The sequence below is a fragment of the Ambystoma mexicanum genome, chromosome 1q, assembly GCF_040938575.1.
Source record: "Ambystoma mexicanum isolate Mex_15411 chromosome 1q, UKY_AmexF1_1, whole genome shotgun sequence".
NCBI classification, from domain to species: Eukaryota; Metazoa; Chordata; class Amphibia; order Caudata; family Ambystomatidae; genus Ambystoma; species Ambystoma mexicanum.
The window spans coordinates 868,765,002-868,784,234 of record NC_090922.1 but is presented as its reverse complement, the minus strand read 5'-3'; the positions used below and the strand labels follow the sequence as shown (position 1 = coordinate 868,784,234).

The following is a 19,233-nucleotide window of genomic DNA, read 5'->3' as shown; positions in this document are numbered from 1 at the left end:
TATCCACGGACTTCTAAAAAATACAAAGGGCCCTGCTTCATTTATTTTCACTTCTATTTTTTTTTAACTGTGAAAGGAGGCTCTGAAAAGAGCCTTATTTATTTTGATTTTTGTAATTTTGTATTTTTTTTGTTTTTTTATACACGACACACTAGGAGAGGAGGGGAAAGGAGGGTAAAGGGGGGACATCAACCACAGGTATAAGAAAGGGCGAGCTTAGAGAGGAAGATGTAGAGTGGGTTTTATTTGGGTAGTGAGCAGGTCTTCTCATGCTCTGAGACGATAGTGTCACAGTACATACATACAACTGTGACCCTCGAAAGGTAAGGGTCATCAGAATTCTGTATGGCCTGTGAGGCAGCTTGAGGAAGACGCTGTCACACAGAGGTGGTCTTTGTGGTGACGGGATCAGAAACAGAGGATGAAGTAGAGGAAATCAACCTACTACGTTCTTCGCAAGGTAAAATTGCGAATAGCCCCAGAGTGAAATGACCTCAGGTGTCGCTTCATGGTAGTGGTCCAAAAGCTGTACCAACCGTGCCTCCCGCGACTGAGTATCATTGTGCACTCATTGCAGGTGACACTGTTCGCACGAGCCTTAGGACCATTCCCATGAATGGTAAACAACCGCCACACCCAAGACTCGCACCTAGTGCGGGTAGTAGGGATTTCCTCTACCTCATTCTCCTCATCCTCTTCTTCCTCCTCTGCATCCTCACTCCTGTTCCCCTCTTCAGGCCCTTGGGGAGGTGGTGGTGGAGGGGGTGGGGGTGGTGCTGAAGCAGGTGCAGCACCAGGTGGCAGTAGTGCAGGCATGGATGCCATCAAAGATGAGATGGAAATCTGCAGTTTGCAGTAAAATTTGCTGTGCTCTGTACAAAAGGCAGAAACACAATGAGAATAAGCTCTAGGGCGTGGTCTTTTATAGGGGTGCTTGTATGCAGTTCGCGGACATGCGTGCTGTCCGCGGACAGATCGAACACAAATAAAGGTTCCAAAAGATTCAAAAAGTATGTAGAAACTCAGGATTACTATGTGGGACTTGTGCCATGGTGAGTTTTTATGGCAAAATATTGTGGATTACTTGAAAATGTACTTTTAAATTGTTCGGGGACATGAACAGTGTCCGCATTCAGAACACGCGATCAGCGTGGGTGCGGTCACATGATCGCTTCGCGAACATGTTCGCGAAGGAAGCGGCTGTCCGCAGGACACCAAATGCACGGACATTGGTTTGCTCATGCACGTTGATATTCTACGGACACTGTTCGGGTCCTGAAGTAATTAAAAGTGCGTCACACGTCAAACGAACAGTTACGGACAGGCGTTTGTTCTTAGAACAGTTTCAACTTGCTTGCGAACAATACGGATAGACATAGCGTCCTCAGGACACCTCCATTTTCGTTTCTTTACGAACATTTCAGGACACCAATTGTGTTCTCAGAACAGTTTCAACTTGCTAGCGAACAATACGGTCAGGTATAGTGTTCTTCAGGACACATCCATTTTTGTTTATTTACAAACATTTCAGGACACCAATTGTATTCTCAGAACAGTTTCAACTTGCTAGTGAACAGTACGGACAGGTCTAGTGTTCTTCAGGACAGCTCCAATTTCATTTATTTACGAACATTTCAGAACACCCGCGTTGTCCGCGGACACATACATTGTTTTTTTTTTTTAAACGGAAACTAATTACAACTCAATATAAAAATGTAACTTTAACATATATTAATAATTTATGACAGAGAAGGTGAGGCAGAAACGGAAACAAAAACAGGGAAATTAGGGGTTTCAACATGATTGGTATCGGGTGAAGAAGGGATGGAAGTCTCATCAAAACGTTTTGGGTTATGGAGAGGGTTTGGGGATAATTGACTGGGATATGGTGAGTGGAGACAAGTACATGTGGGGCAATGGTATGAGGTTTTTGTTTCAAAATGATCTTCAACAAAAGTTTTCAAATTATTAAAATTGGTCAACAATAAATCAATTTTTTCTTTTATGCTGTCGAGCGTGTTTTCCATAACAGCTTCTTCAGAGGTATTTTCTATTTTGGCATGCTCTGTACAAAACAAATATATATAATATGTTAAATTTATATAAAATAATAATTACATGGTTTATATTGTAAGGTGTTTACCATTAGTTTCACTATCTTGTGACATTTCCTCATGTGGGAAATGCTCCTCTAGCCATTCCAGAGTACTAGACATTTCTGTGAGAAAAAAAAAAAAGATATTTTTTTTTTTATCTAGTACAGAAAGTTTATAAATATAGGAGTAAAATGAAGTACAATTACTATTTCAGGTAAAATATGTTCTAAATACTGTATAGGTCTGGTCTTGTTCTTAGTTCTGTAGTGTCTGTGAGGTAATTATGTTGGAAGCCAATTTATCTTCTTCTGGTATATTCCATTTTAGAACATATAGTATTTAAATGAATGGTTAGTGTGTTACATATATGGGTTACATTTCTTATGTATTACTACATATAATGTGTGTGTGTGTTGCTTTTTGAATTTGTTAAATGTTCCTGTGTTATGATATAACAATCAAACATACCCCCCCCAGAGTTTGTAGGTAGTGTTACTGTTCTCCGAACATGTCCGCGGACATTAAAAGAGTTTGCGGACATCAAGTTCAGTAGAAGAGGTTCAGTATGTTCCATATTACATGTACATAAAGTCAGTTATTATTGTTAAGTTGCGCTACTAAAAACCTATGAAATTCAGTGAAAAAAAACGTTGTTAAAGGGACGTTATGGTTCCAAGTAAAACCGAAAAATCCTTGAAATCCGCCAGTTATTGTAAGCTAAGCAACCTTAACTCGCGCCACCACCATGCACTGCTAAGACTAACACCCAGGACATCAAAGATGACATCACAAATGTCACTGAGGACATCACATGTGTATTTACTTTTCATGAAATATGTGTACAAGGGATTCTTATTATAATGTTGAGAAAAAAGTGTCAAGGATCATTGCAATAAATATCATAACCCAATTAGTGCATTGAACGATGCATTGATATAAATAGCATTCTATTATGGGGTTCTATCTAGTATACTAAGCTACTCATGCAGAAACATAGCATTGTGTGCAGCATACATGAAGGTATAATATTCATAATGTAGATATGTTGAATAATGAAATGATAATTGTTTTATTAATGGATTTGTGTGTCCTGTGAAATATGTAATAAGTAGCTAATAAAACCCACGTATTACATAATTGCATTACTACAGACAAAACACAAAGAGACAAGAACACATACAAATATGGGTATATACAGGGAAAGTGAAGTTCTCAAAAAAACAGAATTCGTAGCAGAAACAATTCATAACCTAACTTATTATCATGCAAATAAATGATTGCTCTGTTTCAAAGCAGCCATTTACCCTATGTATATGTATCACATGATGTGATTGGACCCTAAGGAAAGTAGTGCGAGTACAATGTATACAAATATGAGCATATAAAGGGAAAGTACAGCCATAAAAAAAAAAACAGAACTATCAGAAAGTGCTGATAACTCTGATTATCTTCATGCACAGAAAGGATTGCCATCTTTCAAGCTTGTGTCTTCCCCCATGTTTATGTTTCATATGATGTGACTGGACTCTAAGGGAATTACTGTAAGAACCTACTTGAAGGATAGGTTTACAAATAAAATAAAATGTTTAGTTTCTGACTGTTACTGAAGAAAACCATGTGGCCTAGATATGTCAGTAAAGGGAAAAAGAGTGAGCCAGACATGTGATGTCATCAGTGATGTCATCAATGACATTTGTGATGTCATCTTTGATGTTGTTAAAGGGACAGTGCACGGAGGTGGCGCGAGTTATGGTTGCTTAGATTACCATAACTGGTGAATTTCAGGGGGTGTTCGGTTTTACTTGGAACCATAACGTCCCTTTAACAAAGTTTTTTTCAATATATATTGGGGACAGATAACATTGTCTTCCTCGTTGAGGTAGGTCTCTGGTAGAGGAAACCTTCCTTCCTCTTCTTCTCTGGTACCAGATTAAATGGGGCAGAAGCCCTAGCCATCATGCAATGGAAGGAACAAGTTACTTACCTGTAACTGTTGTTCTCCAGCATGGGTCTGGCATGGATTCACATGCTCATGAATATTCCCCGTCGTCAGGCTGGGAATCCTCGGTAAAGAAAAAACCAGTATCAGTTTCGTTTCTGATCCGTCTTTCGTAGTAACAACCAATCACTGGTCTCTGCGTAATACTGACCACAGCCAATGACTGCCCTCTACCTAAGCACCGCCTCTGGCAGCCATCTTCAGATTTGGAAGCACGTGAAGTGGCAGTATGACCAAGTGAAGAGCCGCAGAGGGGTAGGCGGGAGGGTTCGCATGTGAATCCATGCCAGACCCATGCTGGAGAACAACAGTTACAGGTAAGTAACTTGTCCCTTCTCCAGCATGGGGTCTGCCATGGATTCACATGCTCATGAATAAAGAATACATAGCAGTACACACATGCACAACCACGGGAGGTGGCAAAGGCTCAACATTAAGCATTGCATCAAACTCAACATTAAGCATCTTACCTCCTCACCAGGCTCACCTCAGGCGAACAGGTTGCGCAGCACTGCTTGGCCGACCCTGGACTCCTCCCTGGAATCCCGATCGACGCAGTAGAACTTCGTGAAGGTGTGCGTCGACCTCCACGTAGCAGCCCTGCATATGTCCAGCAGGGGCACACCAGAAAGGAACGCCGTGGTAGCTGCGATCGCTCTGGTGGAATGGGCTCTCGGACGGCCGGGCAGCGGTCGGTTTGCCAACCGATGACAGTACATGATACAGCCGGAGAGCCATCTGGAAATGGAAGCCTTCGAGAGAGCCTTCCCCTGATTGACAGGTCCAAAGTTCACAAAGAGTTGTGACGTCTTCCGAAAACACTTTGTGCGGTCCACGTAGAACTTCAGCGCTCTAGCCACATCCAGCGAGTGCAAAGTCCTCTCAGCCGGCGACGAAGGCGACGGGAAGAATACAGGCAACACCAAGGGTTCGTTGAGATGGAAGTCCGACGGTACCTTGGGCATGAAGGAGGGGTGCGTCCTGAGCACCACCCTCGTGTCGTGAAAAGTCAAGTACGGGGCCTTGCAGGAAAGGGCCTGGATCTCTCCCACCCGTCGTGCGGAGGTGATGGCCACAAGAAACGCTGTCTTCCAGGACAGAAACTTCAACGGGGCCGAGTGCAGAGGCTCGAACGGAGGTCCCATGAGCTTGGTCAGCACCACGTTGAGCTCCCACGCCGGGGCCGGAGCCTTCACCGGCGGGAACGATCTGAACAGTCCCTTCATGAACTCTTTCACCAGACGATGAGACCACAAGGACGTCCGTCCCGTGGTCCTGGTGTATCGGGAGATCGCAGCCAGATGAATCTTGATGGACGCGTGTGCCAGTCCAGCTTTGGCCAGCGTCAGCAGGTACGGCAGAACTTGGGGAGCCGTAATCCGTAGAGGGTTAATCTTCTGTGCGTGGCACCAGACAGAGAACCTCTTCCATTTGTGTCCGTAGCATTTAAGAGTCGAGGACGCCCTGGCCTTTGCAAGAACCTCTCTGCAGTCGGCCGGCATGTCGTATCCTCCAAACTCTAGCGCTGCAGGAGCCAGGCCTGCAAGTTCAGCGATTTCGGGTCCTGGTGGAGGATGGCGCCTCCTTCCCTGGAGAGCAGATCCGCGTCCACCGGCAGCTTGATTGGCGGGGACGCTGACAAATCCAGAAGGTCCGGGAACCATATCTGCCTCGGCCACGCAGGTGCGACGAGGATCATCCTGCACCGTGACCTCTTGAGCTGGTTGACGAGCCGGATTAGCAGTGGCAAAGGAGGGAACGCGTAGAGGAACAGGCCCTCCCAGGGGAACGAGAAAGCATCGCCCATGCTCCTCGCCTGGGGAAACCTGCTGGCGAACCTCCGGCACTTGGAGTTCGTCGCCGTCGCGAACAGGTCGATCTGGGGAGTGCCCCACCGTCGGAAGAGGCGATCCACTAGATCCTGCCGTAGTTCCCACTCGTGGCACGAGCGCAGCTCCCTGCTGAGTGAGTCGGCGATGGTGTTTTTTATCCCTGCCAGATGAAACGGCACCAGAAACATCCCTTGGGCGACTGCCCAATGCCACAGGTCCTGCGCCTCCTTGGACAGTGCTGGGGACCTGGTTCCGCCCTGTTTTCTGATGTAAAACATGGTGGTGGTGTTGTCGGTGAAGATCCTCACCACCTTGCCCTTGAGGGACGGAAGGAAGGACCTGAGGGCCCAAAACACTGCACGGAGCTCCAGGACGTTGATATGTAAAGATTTCTCCGTCGGGAGCCAAAGGCCCCTTGCGTGTAGATTTTCGGTGTGCGCTCCCCACCCTTCCAGGGAGGCATCCGTGGTCACTGTCTCCTGGTGGGCTGGGGTCTGGAAGTCCATGCCCGCCGTCAGATGCGCGCGGGTGTCCCACCACCGCATCGCTCGTCGGAAACTCTCGTCGAGTGTGATCCTTTCCTCGAAGCTGCCCGTCGTTTGTATCCAGCGCGCGTCCAGGAACTCCTGCAACGGGCGCATCCGGAGCCTGCACATGGGAATGAGGTAGATGCAGGACGACATCATTCCGAGGAGGGACTTGATGGACCTCACCTTGGCCGCGTCGGCCACCAACATCCGCTGCACCTTGCCCAGGATGGTCCTGGTCCTCTCCTCCGACGGGGAGGCCAGAAGGGACACTGTGTTGAGCCTCGCTCCCAGAAACAGAGCGTCTTGCGCGGGTACCAGGTGGGATTTGGCGTAGTTCACGGAGAATCCCAGGTCCGTGAGAAGTTGGACGGTCCTTGCCGTGTGAACCACGGCGAGCTCCCTCGTCTTGGCTCGGATGAGCCAGTCGTCCAGGTAGGGGTAGACGTGGATCCCCTCGCGGCGCAGCTGCGCCGCCACCGGTGCGAGGCACTTGGTGAACACCCTGGGTGCCGACCGTAGACCGAAGGGGAGGGCTTTGAACTGGTAATGACGCCCTTGGACCACAAACCTGAGGAATTTTCGGTGCCCCTTTAGGATGGGAATATGGAAGTAGGCATCCTCCAAATCCAACGACGACAGGAAGTCTCCTTCCTCCAGCTGACCCAGGACGTGCTGGAGGGTGACCATCCGAAACTTTTACGCCTTGATGAACTTGTTCAGACGTCGCAGGTCCAGGATGGGGCGCCATCCCCCCCGTCTTCTTCTTCACGAGGAAGTATCTCGAGTACACTCCGGAGCCCCGAAGCCTCTTTGGGACGAGTTCGATGGCGCCCTTCCTGAGCATCGCCTTTACCTCCAGGAGAAGTTGAGGGACGTGAAGTTCTTTCCTGGCCACGGGGGCGACGCGTGGACACCTTCTTTGAAACTCGAGCGCGTGGCCCCGGGCCAAGGCGTCCAGCACCCAACGGTCGGTGGAGATGGACTCCCACACGCTGACGAAGCTCGCCAGCTGGCCTCCCACCGGGGTGCTTCGGTGGGGGCCCGACCCCACGGTCGGTTCAATCCTGCTTGGACGAGGCTTTGCCGCCTCGACCTCCTTGGCGACGACGGCGGAGTCCGCCAGACTTGCCTCGTCCTCTGTAGGCCTCCTGAGACGACGAGCGGGCCGCTTGACGGTAGGTGGAGAAACCGCCGCCGGAACCTTTGGAGGCGCCCTTGCCTCCGCTGCTCCGAAAGGGCGTCCGTCGTTGCTGCAGAACTCCCAGGGCCCGGGCCGTCTCAGTGTCCGCTTTAATGGCCTGAAGGGAATCGTCCACTGTTTTGCCAAACAGGTTGTTCCCATCGAAGGGCATGTCCAGGACTCTGGTCTGAACGTCTTGACGGAAGTCCGTAGCCTTGAGCCATCCACGCCGCCTAAGGCAAACGCCGTTGCCCAACTGGCGGAACCCAGTGTCGGCTATGTCCGTCGCAACGGTAATGGCGTGGTCCGAAGCCACCTCACCTTCCTGCAGGATCTCCAGGGCCTCTGTCCTCTTGTCGTCCGGCAGGAAGTCCAGCAGGGGAGCCAGTTTGTACCAGAGCTCCCTGTCGTAGCGGGCCACGATAGCCAAGGCGTTGGCCGCTTTAATCGTCGTCGCTGCCGACGAGATGACTCTGCGTCCCATAGCGTCCAATTTCTTTCCCTCACCGTCCGGTGGGGAAGTCGATGTGGAGGCCGCACCCCCCCGCTTTCTTCCTGGCCGCCGCGGAGACGACGGAGTCCGGGGTAGGCTGCGCCCGGAGGCACAGGGGGGCCGTGTCCGGGACCCGGTACTTCTTCTCGTACCGGTCTCTTCTAGTTGGTGTCGTGGAAGGGTTCTTGAGGAGGGTGAGGCCCTCATCCCAAATGTCGTCCAATAGAGGCACTGAGAGGACCGTCTTCCTCTTGGCCTCGCGCCGCTGATAAAGGAAACCTTCCTTCTTCTTCTCCTCAGGGCAGAGTTGAAAAAGCTCGGATGCCCTGGAGATCATGGAGTGGAACGATCCAATCTCGTCGGGCGGAGAAGCCCTGGTGGGAGGCGACGACGGTACATCCTCGTCGTATACCTCGTCGTCCGTACCCGTCGCTGCCGTGTCAGTCCCTGTATCATCCCCTCGGGTGGACGGGGAGGAGGGCTGGAAGGGGCGCGACGGCTGAAAAGGAGGCGGAGGGTGGATCCTTCTTTTCTTGGTAGGGGGAACACCAGAAGGTCCCGGTTCTGGGTCCCCCGACGGGAGAGGTTCCGTCGGCAACGGTAGTCTCGTCCTTATCTCTGAGCATAAGGAATGTATAGCCAACAAAATGGCCGCCGAGATGTCTCGCGGCGCTGGCAGAGGGGAATCCGACGGGCGAGCAGGGACCCCGTCGGTACCCTCGACGATGTCGTCGTCACCTGCGTCGGGATCCATCCCGACGGGTCGGTCTTCTTCCACGCCGAGGCCGTGGCTTAAGACTTCGACCAGCTCCTCCTCCGAGGTTGAGGCCGAATCTACGACGCCCTGCCCCCCCTTTTTCTTCCCCACGGGGGATTTCACGGGGGTCCTATCGATGGGCACAAAAGATGACTCCCTCCGAGGTGGCAGGGAGACTCTGAGCCCCGAGGTCGCCACCACTGGTGTAGCCTGCACAGGCTGAGCCAGGGCCGCCGCGACAGTTTCGATAGAGGGCTTGGCCGGATGGATTAAGGCTTTCACCACCTTAGGTGCGCTCACCGCCTTATCCTTGAGGGGGGGGGGGACACCGCCTCGCTCCCCCTCCGATGGTGCCTTCCAGCTCGACCGGGGCCTCTCCAGGAGCTTCGCCGGGTGCTCGGCCTTCCTCTTACCCGACCCAGAGCGTTGGCTCGTGGTTGATGGTGCCGGGGAGGGTGCGCCCTGCCTGGCGACCGTAGAGCCCGACCGTTCGGCGCTCCCGGTGCCAGCGGACTCGCGGTGCTTGGCCTTATGTTGGACCCCCGTCGCCGGGGCGTCCTCAAAGGACTTAGAAGACCGCTCAGATTTCTTCTTCTTCTTCTTCTCGCCGGACGGGCTCTTCCCTTCTAGCCAGTTGGCGAGACGTTGATGGCGGTCCTTCATGGTCCGCTCCGACATGTTGCCGCAAAACGCACAGTCCTTCTCCACGTGCGTCTTGTCCTCATGTAGGCAGTAGAGACAAAAGGAGTGTTCGTCCTCCTTGAAGACGTTCTGCAGCTGGCATCCAGGGCAGACCCTGAACAGCTTTCCGGGCGTCGAGCTTCCCTTCTCCTGGGCCATGACCGGGCCTGAGAAACTTCTGGAGTCCTCCAAAAGCGTAGCTCGACGAATCTTCACCCTTGAGGGGCGCAGACGAATCCGACACGGGTCCCCGTTGATCGGATAGTGAGTCGGTGGAGCTTGAGGCTCTTTTGACCGAAAAAACAAAGTTTTTGAGAAAAAAACGTGAAAAAATAGCACTAACGCTCGAGAGCAATAGCACGAGGATCCCAACACATGAACGTGCGGTAAAAATCTGAAGATGGCTGCCAGAGGCGGTGCTTAGGTAGAGGGCAGTCATTGGCTGTGGTCAGTATGACGCAGAGACCAGTGATTGGTTGTTACTACGAAAGACAGATCAGAAACGAAACTGATACTGGTTTTTTCTTTACCGAGGATTCCCAGCCTGACGACGGGGAATATTCATGAGCATGTGAATCCATGCCAGACCCCATGCTGGAGAATAACCAGATTTCCTCTAGGGGTGAAGGTCTGGGGTTATCATCCGCACATGCTTGCACTCCATTCGCCGTGATAAAGTCATCAAATTCATCTGTGTCCGTTGTGCCGGAGTCTGTGTTAGTTGCTGTATCAGTGTGCGGTGCCTCGCCTGACGGTGTTGGAAAAGGCAGTGGGGATGGTGGTCACATCTAAGTAGATGAGTGATGCCTGTGTGGAGGCCTTGGAGGGCTGTACCTAGGGTCGCTCCCTGAAGGGCCCGCTATGGGTGGTAGCAGCTCTTGTATTTCAGAGAACTGAGTACTGTGAGGATGTCCTGCGCCACATCTCTCAGCTTGCACAGGGGCCCTTGGAGGAATGCTGGTGTCTCTCAACAGGCTTGAATGCCTTGTGAATTCATGCCTACAGGGCCGACAGGGCTGTAGCCCCCTGCCTCCAAGCACTAATGCCGTGTCTTGTCGTCAGAGCTAGTGTAAATGCTGTCTGCACTCTATGCGTACTGGTCTCCACTTCCCTCAGGGCTATAGGGCTATAGACATGACCAGCGCCTTTGGCTGGGTACTGGGTAGTGGCGGTCAACTAAGCAGTAGTCCGTGGGTCTTGGTGGCAGCGAAAACCCTTGCTGCAGGTTTTGCCAGTGGCTTTTCCTTACTCATCGATGAAGGTCGTACACGAAGCAGTTGCAGACAAAGTGGCCGTTGACAAAGTAGCCGCCGACGAGGTGGCCATTGACGAAGCAGCCGCCGACGTCTTCGGCACAGATGAGCCCACTGCTGTCGACTAACCAACCGTCGACGAAGGTCTGGTCGATGTATTGGTGGCTGTAGACTTTTGTAGTCGCTGACTAAACCATAGTAGCGGGTGTCGCCAAGGGCTTTTAAGAGGCTTCCCTTCTGGAGTGGTTCTTCTCCCGTGACGAAGCACTGTGTTTCCAGGACTTTGTGCCCTGAAGTAGAACCTGCATCAGCTGCGTTTCCAAGCAGACTGACAGCCTGGCGCTTGGCTTTACTGGAGCCCTCCAGGGGTATCTCCTTGGCCGATCTGGATCTCTTAACCAGATGGGGAGCGCACTGGAGAGTGGGCCAATCATGCCAGAAGCCACGCCAGGGTCCCTCTCCTCTTTCAACCACACCACCAACTGTCGGTAGAGGTCCCTCTTCGTATTGGCACATAAACTTTGACAGAAGTCGCATCGGTCCTCCTCATGGTCAGGATGTAGACAGTGGAGACATCTAGTGTGCTTGTCCTCCACATAGATGTTTCGCAAGCCACACCAGGAGCCGAGCCTGATAAGACTTCTCCTGCCTTCCTCCGACATGGTGAGGCGCGAAGTAGGCTTTGGTAGGCCTTTCCACTTGACACGCTGTGTAGACTTTGAAACTTAACATGCAACTTAGCCCCGTTATCAGAGCACACTAGTCGTCAGCAGTCTTTGGAGTTTACAAAAAAGAATGGAATTTTCAATCGAAAGAGCTGCATTTTTCGAAGAAACGCTCAGAGAGCAAAGCTAGATGACTCCCTGCACCGAAACGTGCAGTAAAAATGCAAAGATGGCAGACGGGGCGGGTCTCAGGGAGATGACCGTCATTTGATGGGTGCAGTCTGACCCAGTCTTCAGGGATTGGATAATGGGTGAAAGGCAGTATTCAAGCTTTTAAAGCAATACTGCTTTCGTTTCTACCGAGGATTCTCAGCCTACCGGAATGTTCTTGAGCATGTGAATCCATGCCAGACCCCATGCTGGAGAATGAGATTTGAGCTCAACGTATTAACTGTGTCTAATGAAAGCTTTTCCAAACTTGCCTAATGCAATCTGGATCTGTTGTGCTCAAACAGGAATAACGGAAACTGGAACAGTTATACTAACTGGTCATAAAATAAACTAAGACAGGGCAAAGAAGTAATGTCGATTATGAATCAGTTTTACTGAGTGAAAATGCCTTAAAGTGGTGACTCAATTTGGCAAAGGTTTCTTGATGAGGCAGCCCTGATTTTAAATCCTACACCGTTCTGACCAATGCAACTTAACCACCATGCTTTCAAATGCACAGTATGCTGAACCTTTCAACAAGAAAAGGTCACCCTGATTTTGAGTAGCTGACTGGTATGTTAGTATGCATACACTTTTTTGTTTGTGGGAACACTAGGTTAAAGGTGTGCTGGTTTTCCAAGCACCTCCCACTAGACCCACCTGTCTCCCCATGTGGCTATCCACATTTTGGCATGACATGGCAGCCTCTCCCCAATCATTATCCGTTCCCGAAGTACTGAAAAAAAGTCAGGGATGCAAGCTTCCTCGGAGTAACAATCATCAAGCCTTAATCAGTATCCCCAACTCTCCCTTATTCACAGTCACTCCCCAGACACACTCATAGGCATATCCAATCACTCCGAGCGTCACACCTCACTCAATTATGTTCAGCAATCCGTGTCCTGGCTGTGAGATCTACGTACTGGTAACTGGGGAGGAGGAAATTGCTGGGATGAGTTTGTGCACGCACGTGTGTGTAGTGGAAGATTTACATCAGCTGTTCATTAAGGAAGTGGTCAAGACTTAGTGATGTGGCAGGATGAGAGAAAGTGATGATGCCCAATTCAGAAAGGTGCAAGGGAGGGGCGGATGGGGTAAGGATCGTCTTACTTTTCTATGAGTGCCAGATCACCATTAGCGCTAGGAGGTTATTACAGTAATTCACAACATACAAACTCCAAACCGAACTTTAACAGCACAAGAGTACATACAACATATTCATTAAGATTGTGATTTTTAAACAATGTGTTTTAACAGTTTTTTTTAAATGTTGTATGATGTACTAATATGCTGAAAAGGAAAAGAGGAATTGATCAGAACTGAGCTGCACTGGTCACAAAAACCTATGCGAAAAAAGGGAAGAAAGATTAACTTAAGGCCATGAAAGATCCTGCAGCAGCTACTGAATCCATCCGGCTAAAAATGTTTTGAAAGAAAATAAGATATTCCCCATTGAGACATTTGAAAGGGACCTAGGACGCATGCGAGAGTGGTGAAGCAACATGAGATAGTGGTTTTATGATATGATATGTTATTTATAACGCGCTTAATACCCAGAGGTTTCTAAGCGCGGGCCCGGGATCGAACCTATGTTGCTCCGTGTCATCTAGCTTCCAAGGCGAGCACGTTGCCGCTGAGCTATCCTCCCGAATCATTTATCACTTTAAGTGCTGTGTGCGGGTAGGGAGGGGGACATACAATTTAAACATTTTGCATCTTTATATTTCTTTTGGCTAAGCATACAAAATGCATGTTTTAAAGCCCATTCAAGGAAGAAACCACAAATAAATGTTGCAAACACTCATTGAATATATGTACACCATTTTACCTGGAAACTACTCTTGTCCTCAAAGGCGTGGCCTGCATAGTGAACGGCACATTCCGGCTGTACATTTCAGTTGATTTCATCATACGCTTACAAATTGTTCTTTGCTCATCCATTTTATGTTTCCTAACTGTAAGTTTGTATATGCTGCAAATTCGATCCACAGCTTTAGGTACTGCGCGTATTGCCTACAAGAAAGAAAAGCCATTTAGACAAAATGGTTCCATTTATCTTTAGAAACATGTAGCTTGATCTAACAACACCCCCATTTACAAGTTTAATTAACGAAAGCGTAACAAACAGGGTTCTACCTGCAGAAAGATCCATGTCTCAAGCTATGCTCTATTTTCAATGACATTTTCCTAAAAAAGGTCTTCATGAAATGCTTCCATATCTGGAGACAAACATTTTCACTTTATGTGAATGTAGAAACAAATTATGAAAAACAAATTGCCATGTCCAATTGTACTACAAGATGGTTGTGTCTGCCCTTGAAGCTCTTCCCTTGAACAAAACTGTTTTGTCTGCACCCTTCTGCACGTCTGTAACTCTTGGGAGGTTTTTCTTAAAGCAGCTGATTTGGGAGTTCAGAAAGACCAACATACTCCACAGTAAAGGAAATCTCGCTATGGGTTTGGTAGGATTCTGTTTTCAAAGACATGCCTGCCAAGATACAATAGGTATTCCACAACCAGGTGCTGACTGCCAGAGATTCAAGTTAGACTGACTGAGGAAGAGTCAGATTAGAGTAGCAGAGGGCCATAGAAGAGCCCACACAGGGGTTGCATCATCTTGGATTTTGCTGGTGCTGAGCAATCCTACTTCCCCTCTCTGCTTTCTGCAGACAGACCACTCTAGGTATGGCATCAGAAGGTAGAGGAAACGTGTTACAGCAGCCCTAATTGGAGCCCTTAATGAAGGATAAAGGAGAAACAATCAACTGTGGCATTTAAACTATACCATGGGGTGCTCCCATTAGTGGATTAAACTTTGCACTAATAGACGCACCCCCTGGTATAGGTGAATGTTTTATCCGGAACCTGGTTGGGAGTACAGTCTAATCCAAAGTTCTGGAGGTGAAGGCCAATGATTTCCAAGCAAGAGCAAAGTTATTTTTTCCAACTGTCCGTGGAGCATATTTTGTGTGAAGCTGCTGCGTGGACCAATGCCTTGCCTGCTGACTGATCATTGGCAATAGGATTCTGCTCACTGTAAGTAGTAGTTCCAACAGTTACTCTCTGGTAATCTTTCTGGTGTGGAAGTGCAGAACTGTGAGTACCCTTGCCCCTGGACAGGCCCTCTCGGCAACTGAGAAAATCAGGCCTTGCCCCTGGACAGGCCCTCTCGGCAACCAAGAAGACCAGGAACAGCTCTGTGCTTCAAGCCCTACATCAAACAGTTTACAAAGAACCTTCACTTAACAGGCTAGCACAAAAGGTACACAGCATAGAGACTTGGGCCCTTCACACAGAGCCTAAAAATCAGCCAAATGGAAACTCTTCCCCAACACCTTATAAAATCAAAAGGGACCACATGGCCGATGTACATGGAGCGTTTAACTGAAAAGAATAGGATTACCATGCTACAGGGAACCCACTCCTGTAATTCAGCTTACCACATACTGTAGTTCAAAGGAATGGGAACTCTGGGTTGGAAATTAGAGGTCTTGTCGGTGCCAGGGACAAGCCATTTTGAAGAGTAGTCAGGGGCTATGAGTCAGCAGCAAAACAGGAAGAGATCCTTCAAAACAAAACTCACTCAGGATGGCAAAATTAACAAAGAGCTTGGTTTAATAGATTCTAATACATTTGATTTAGAGGTAGGTTTAACAGTGCTATTCTGAAAATGTAGAACAAAAATTAAAATCAATGAACAAATTACTTCGCTCTCAGTCATGTTCTTTCTGATGGATGCTCCTCCCACGGATTCCTCCTCTATGATATCCATCTCCCAGTGCAGCTGCTCTTTTGAAAACATTCGGCCACCAGGGGCCGCAGTGCAGCTCTGCGTTGCGGTTCCCGATGCTTCTATGCACCCTGCGCTGAGCAGGACATCGGGTAGACTATAGAGGCACTGTGCCCAGTCACCTCAGTTCCACACTTTTTCCCTCAAGCACTCTGACGCGGAGGGACCGCAGACGCAAGTTGTACTAGCTATCCACCGAGACAGGCTGCTAGGGAGCAAGCAGAGGAACACTCAGGAGAGCATATATCAGAAAAAAGATTAGTAATTTGTTCTTTTAATTGATTCCTGCCTCCAACCAATTACACATCGTTCAGACTCCCGAAGCAGCAAATAGACGTGGAGAAGAGAGGCTAGCAAAGACACAATCTGTACCAGGAAACTCTGAAGGATAACTCTGCCAAAATGAGCATCCTGGCCAGACAGTGAATCCAAGTAGTAATGCCAAGATAGCAGCCAGCCTCGGGTCAAGTGTGCCCGAGACCCTCAGGCACATCCTTATCAGGCAGATCATAGCATTCTGAGATGCAGAAAACGATCCACCGTGGCAGGGTACATTTAATGAAGGCCCTGCCAACACAGCCACCAGACTAATCAATAGAAAGTTGGCCATCTTTCTTGGCCACTATCATACGAGAGACGTAGCAGAGGAGGGTGCACACTGGGTACGGGCGATGCAAGCGTTCCTCTGCCTTTTAAGGATGAGGCAGAGGAAAAAAGACAGGAAGATAGATCTTTTGAGAGAGGGAAATCAGAGACCACTTCTGGGAGGAAAAGGTGGTCTCACAACGAGAGAAGGCGCCTCCTTGGGAAAAAACTATTAGGGAGGTTTAACAGACAATGCCTGGAGCTCACTCACCAGTCTAGTGGAAATGATGGCGACCCAGGAAAATCACCTCAAGGTTTGGCAATCTTAGAATGGAAGGGCTCAAAAGGAGCACCCAACACTAAATTTAAGTCCCAAACTGGCACGGGGGAAACTGATCACAAAAACCTCTCAGGAAATGCAGGATTGTGGGCATCGTGAAAAAAAAGGTCTGCTCTGGGGTTCCCTTGAAAACCGAAATGACAGCAAGATACCCTTTCACAGTGCCAATCTGCAGGCCCATCCAGGCCAAAGAAAGCAGAAAATCCAGACCAGATGCAGAACAAGTGAAAGGGTAAAGATCCCTCTCCAGACACCAGGCCGAAAATGTACACAACCAACAGGATTAAATGGATTTGGTGGTGGGTCTCCTAGCAGAGAGGAGCACCTCTGCAATGTCCTCTAATAAATACCACTCCTTATACCTTCACCTTTCAGCAGCCAAGCATGAAGGTTCAGGCTCTTTTGGTTCAGATGCAGGACTCTCCCTTCCAATTGGGAGAGGAGGCCCGTTCTCTCTGGGAGGCACCAGGTAGGGCAGATGGTCATGTCCAGCAACTACAGGTACCACGTTATCTGGGCAATGTCCTGAGCTATCAATATTATTGTGGACCAGAAAAGGCAAAGCCTCTGGAGAATTAGCAAAATGAGCAGGATCGGGGTGGGGTGGGCTGGGTACATAAAGCAGGTCGGAGTCCCACTCGACTGTCCACACTGAAAGTGAAGCAATCCACTTGAGTTCTCCAATGGGAGAACACATCTTTCAGAACTTGCGGACAGAGCTCCCACTCGTATGAGGCCACACGCCGTCTGCTCGGAGCATCCGCCATCACATTCTCTTTGCCAGCCAAATGAGCTGCTGTCAGAGGCGCACTGTTCTCAAGAGCCCAGAACCACAATCACATTGCTTCACGGCACAGAGGCAGTGAGCCAACACCACCCTACTTGTTGAGGTAGTGCAGAGCAAATGTGTTGTCTGTGTGAGAAACCGAAAGGTCTCTCACCCACAAGTCCCCAGGGATCAGTCATCCAGTTGGCCAGGACACAGCCATCCCTTTTGGATCCAGTTCCTGGGGTGAACCAGTGCGGGAGGATCACCTGGGTGAGGGGTCTTCGGGGAGTGTGACACCGGATGGCGAGACGCAGTATCCCCCTTCCCTGTAACATCTTTACCCCATCCTATCAGGATACGTAGGAACTATACCCCTCCCCCCTTTTCCAACACGAACAGCCCACTATGAAAGAAAACAGACGAACACCCAAGCAGTGTACCTGACATGTCAGTCGAGGTCAGGCAAATACTGGCAATTACTCACACCCAACTTACATTAAACTTCCACAGACGGATAAAAGGCGGAGCACGAGAGCATACTCTGAGTGAGGCAAACCACATGAGGAAACAGCAGTTTCAAGACAGCAGTTGAACGAGAACAGAAAGACGGAACAGGAGGGGATCGCAAAGAGGAAAGTTCCCCTTGACCTTTCTGACAAGAAACCGTTACTTTCAAGAACCCTCCAGAATAGAAAGCGTAAAACCAGGAAACCAGGCTGAAAAATCCTGCATTGCGTGTCGGAGCTACCCGGGGGCCTCCTGTGTCAGTAATCAAGGGGGGAGAAGCAGCAGCCGCCGTGGTACAGATCTTGGCTCCAAGAACAAAGCAGTGACAGTAAAATCCACACAGCCAGTGAGTTGGGGAGACCGATACAACACCAGTCTGTGTTGAAGCCAAGGTTTTAAGCAGCAACATTGTATTGTGAGCGCTGGAACGAACATTGTTAAAACGAGAATGATAAAAGACTCAAGTAAAGTTGAACTGTTGAGTTTTTGAACTTTGAAAAGCAAGAATACAAAATCTTCAACAGAGTGGTCCGGCACCGCGTGTGTGCTCTATCAAAGGTCTATGTAAGGTATCAAGCTGAGAAGTGGCAGAACTGAAAGTTAAAAGGTTGTAGGAAGAAGAGAATACAGAATTGTGAATCAAAGTGGTCCAGCGAGGGGTCAAGCAAAATCCTGCGCACAGTACAAAGTCTTCGATTTTGATATAGTAAAGAAAGTTTGAAAATTGAGAATTTGAATTTGGAACGAGCCCGGCAGAGGGAGACCAATTGAAGGTTTTGGGTTAAAGTGGGTCTGAGCCTGGGGGAGGGGGGCCCAGGGAGAACAGTGAATCAGCAGAGAAGTTGTGCGTATGAAAATCCCGAGGAGAAAGGAACTTTGAATGTTTGTCACATCAGGCCCTCTGAAGTAATGGACTTTGAATGGCAAAGAGACTTTGGCACAGAAGGCTCTGAGACTAAGGTTTGGAACTGCATCATCCTCGTGCTAGAAAAGCCAGAGTATGTGCTAAATTTGAGTGTGCTGCCTTGCCCCATGCTGAAAACTTGGGAAAGGAGGCCAGTGGCCCAAATATCCAGACATATCATTTCTTGAGCACTTATCTTTTGCATAACATGGTTTCACACACTCTTTGCATTTAGAAGGATTGGCAACAGGTCTTTTAGTATAGGCCCTTTTATTTTGACAAGACACCACTAGGACTGCGTCAATATTATTTGAAGGTCGTAGATTGCTCCAATCTTTACATTTAGGATTAGATAGGCGTTTTTCAAACCCAATTGAAGTTCAATTAACACCCTTGAACTATGGTCACTTGTGTCTGTCTTACAGTTTGATACCTTACATCTGTCAGGACTAACACAGTCTTGCCTCATACGTAAGGGAGGAAAAGGACCAGCATCAGCCTGATCACTCTTAACTCCAGCAAATTGATGTGCTTCTGGCATTTGGAAGGAGACCACAGATCTTCAACAGTTAGATCTTGGAGGTGGGCACTGCTGCCCTTCAGGGGCACATCTGAATAGAGTCAGTTGGGGCCAAGGTTGCT

General features: G+C 49.0%; 1 protein-coding gene across 2 annotated transcripts in view; it reads right to left on the bottom strand.

Annotated features, from left to right (window-relative positions):
• The window catches only part of ASPM (assembly factor for spindle microtubules), a 1,022,684-nt gene that overhangs the window by 53,876 nt on the left and 949,575 nt on the right, over positions 1-19,233 (bottom strand). For both annotated transcript variants that reach the window (XM_069641523.1, XM_069641524.1), the window contains exon 25: positions 13,525-13,709. In XM_069641523.1, the coding sequence (XP_069497624.1) occupies positions 13,525-13,709 (185 nt within the window). The remainder of the gene's footprint in view (positions 1-13,524; positions 13,710-19,233) is intronic.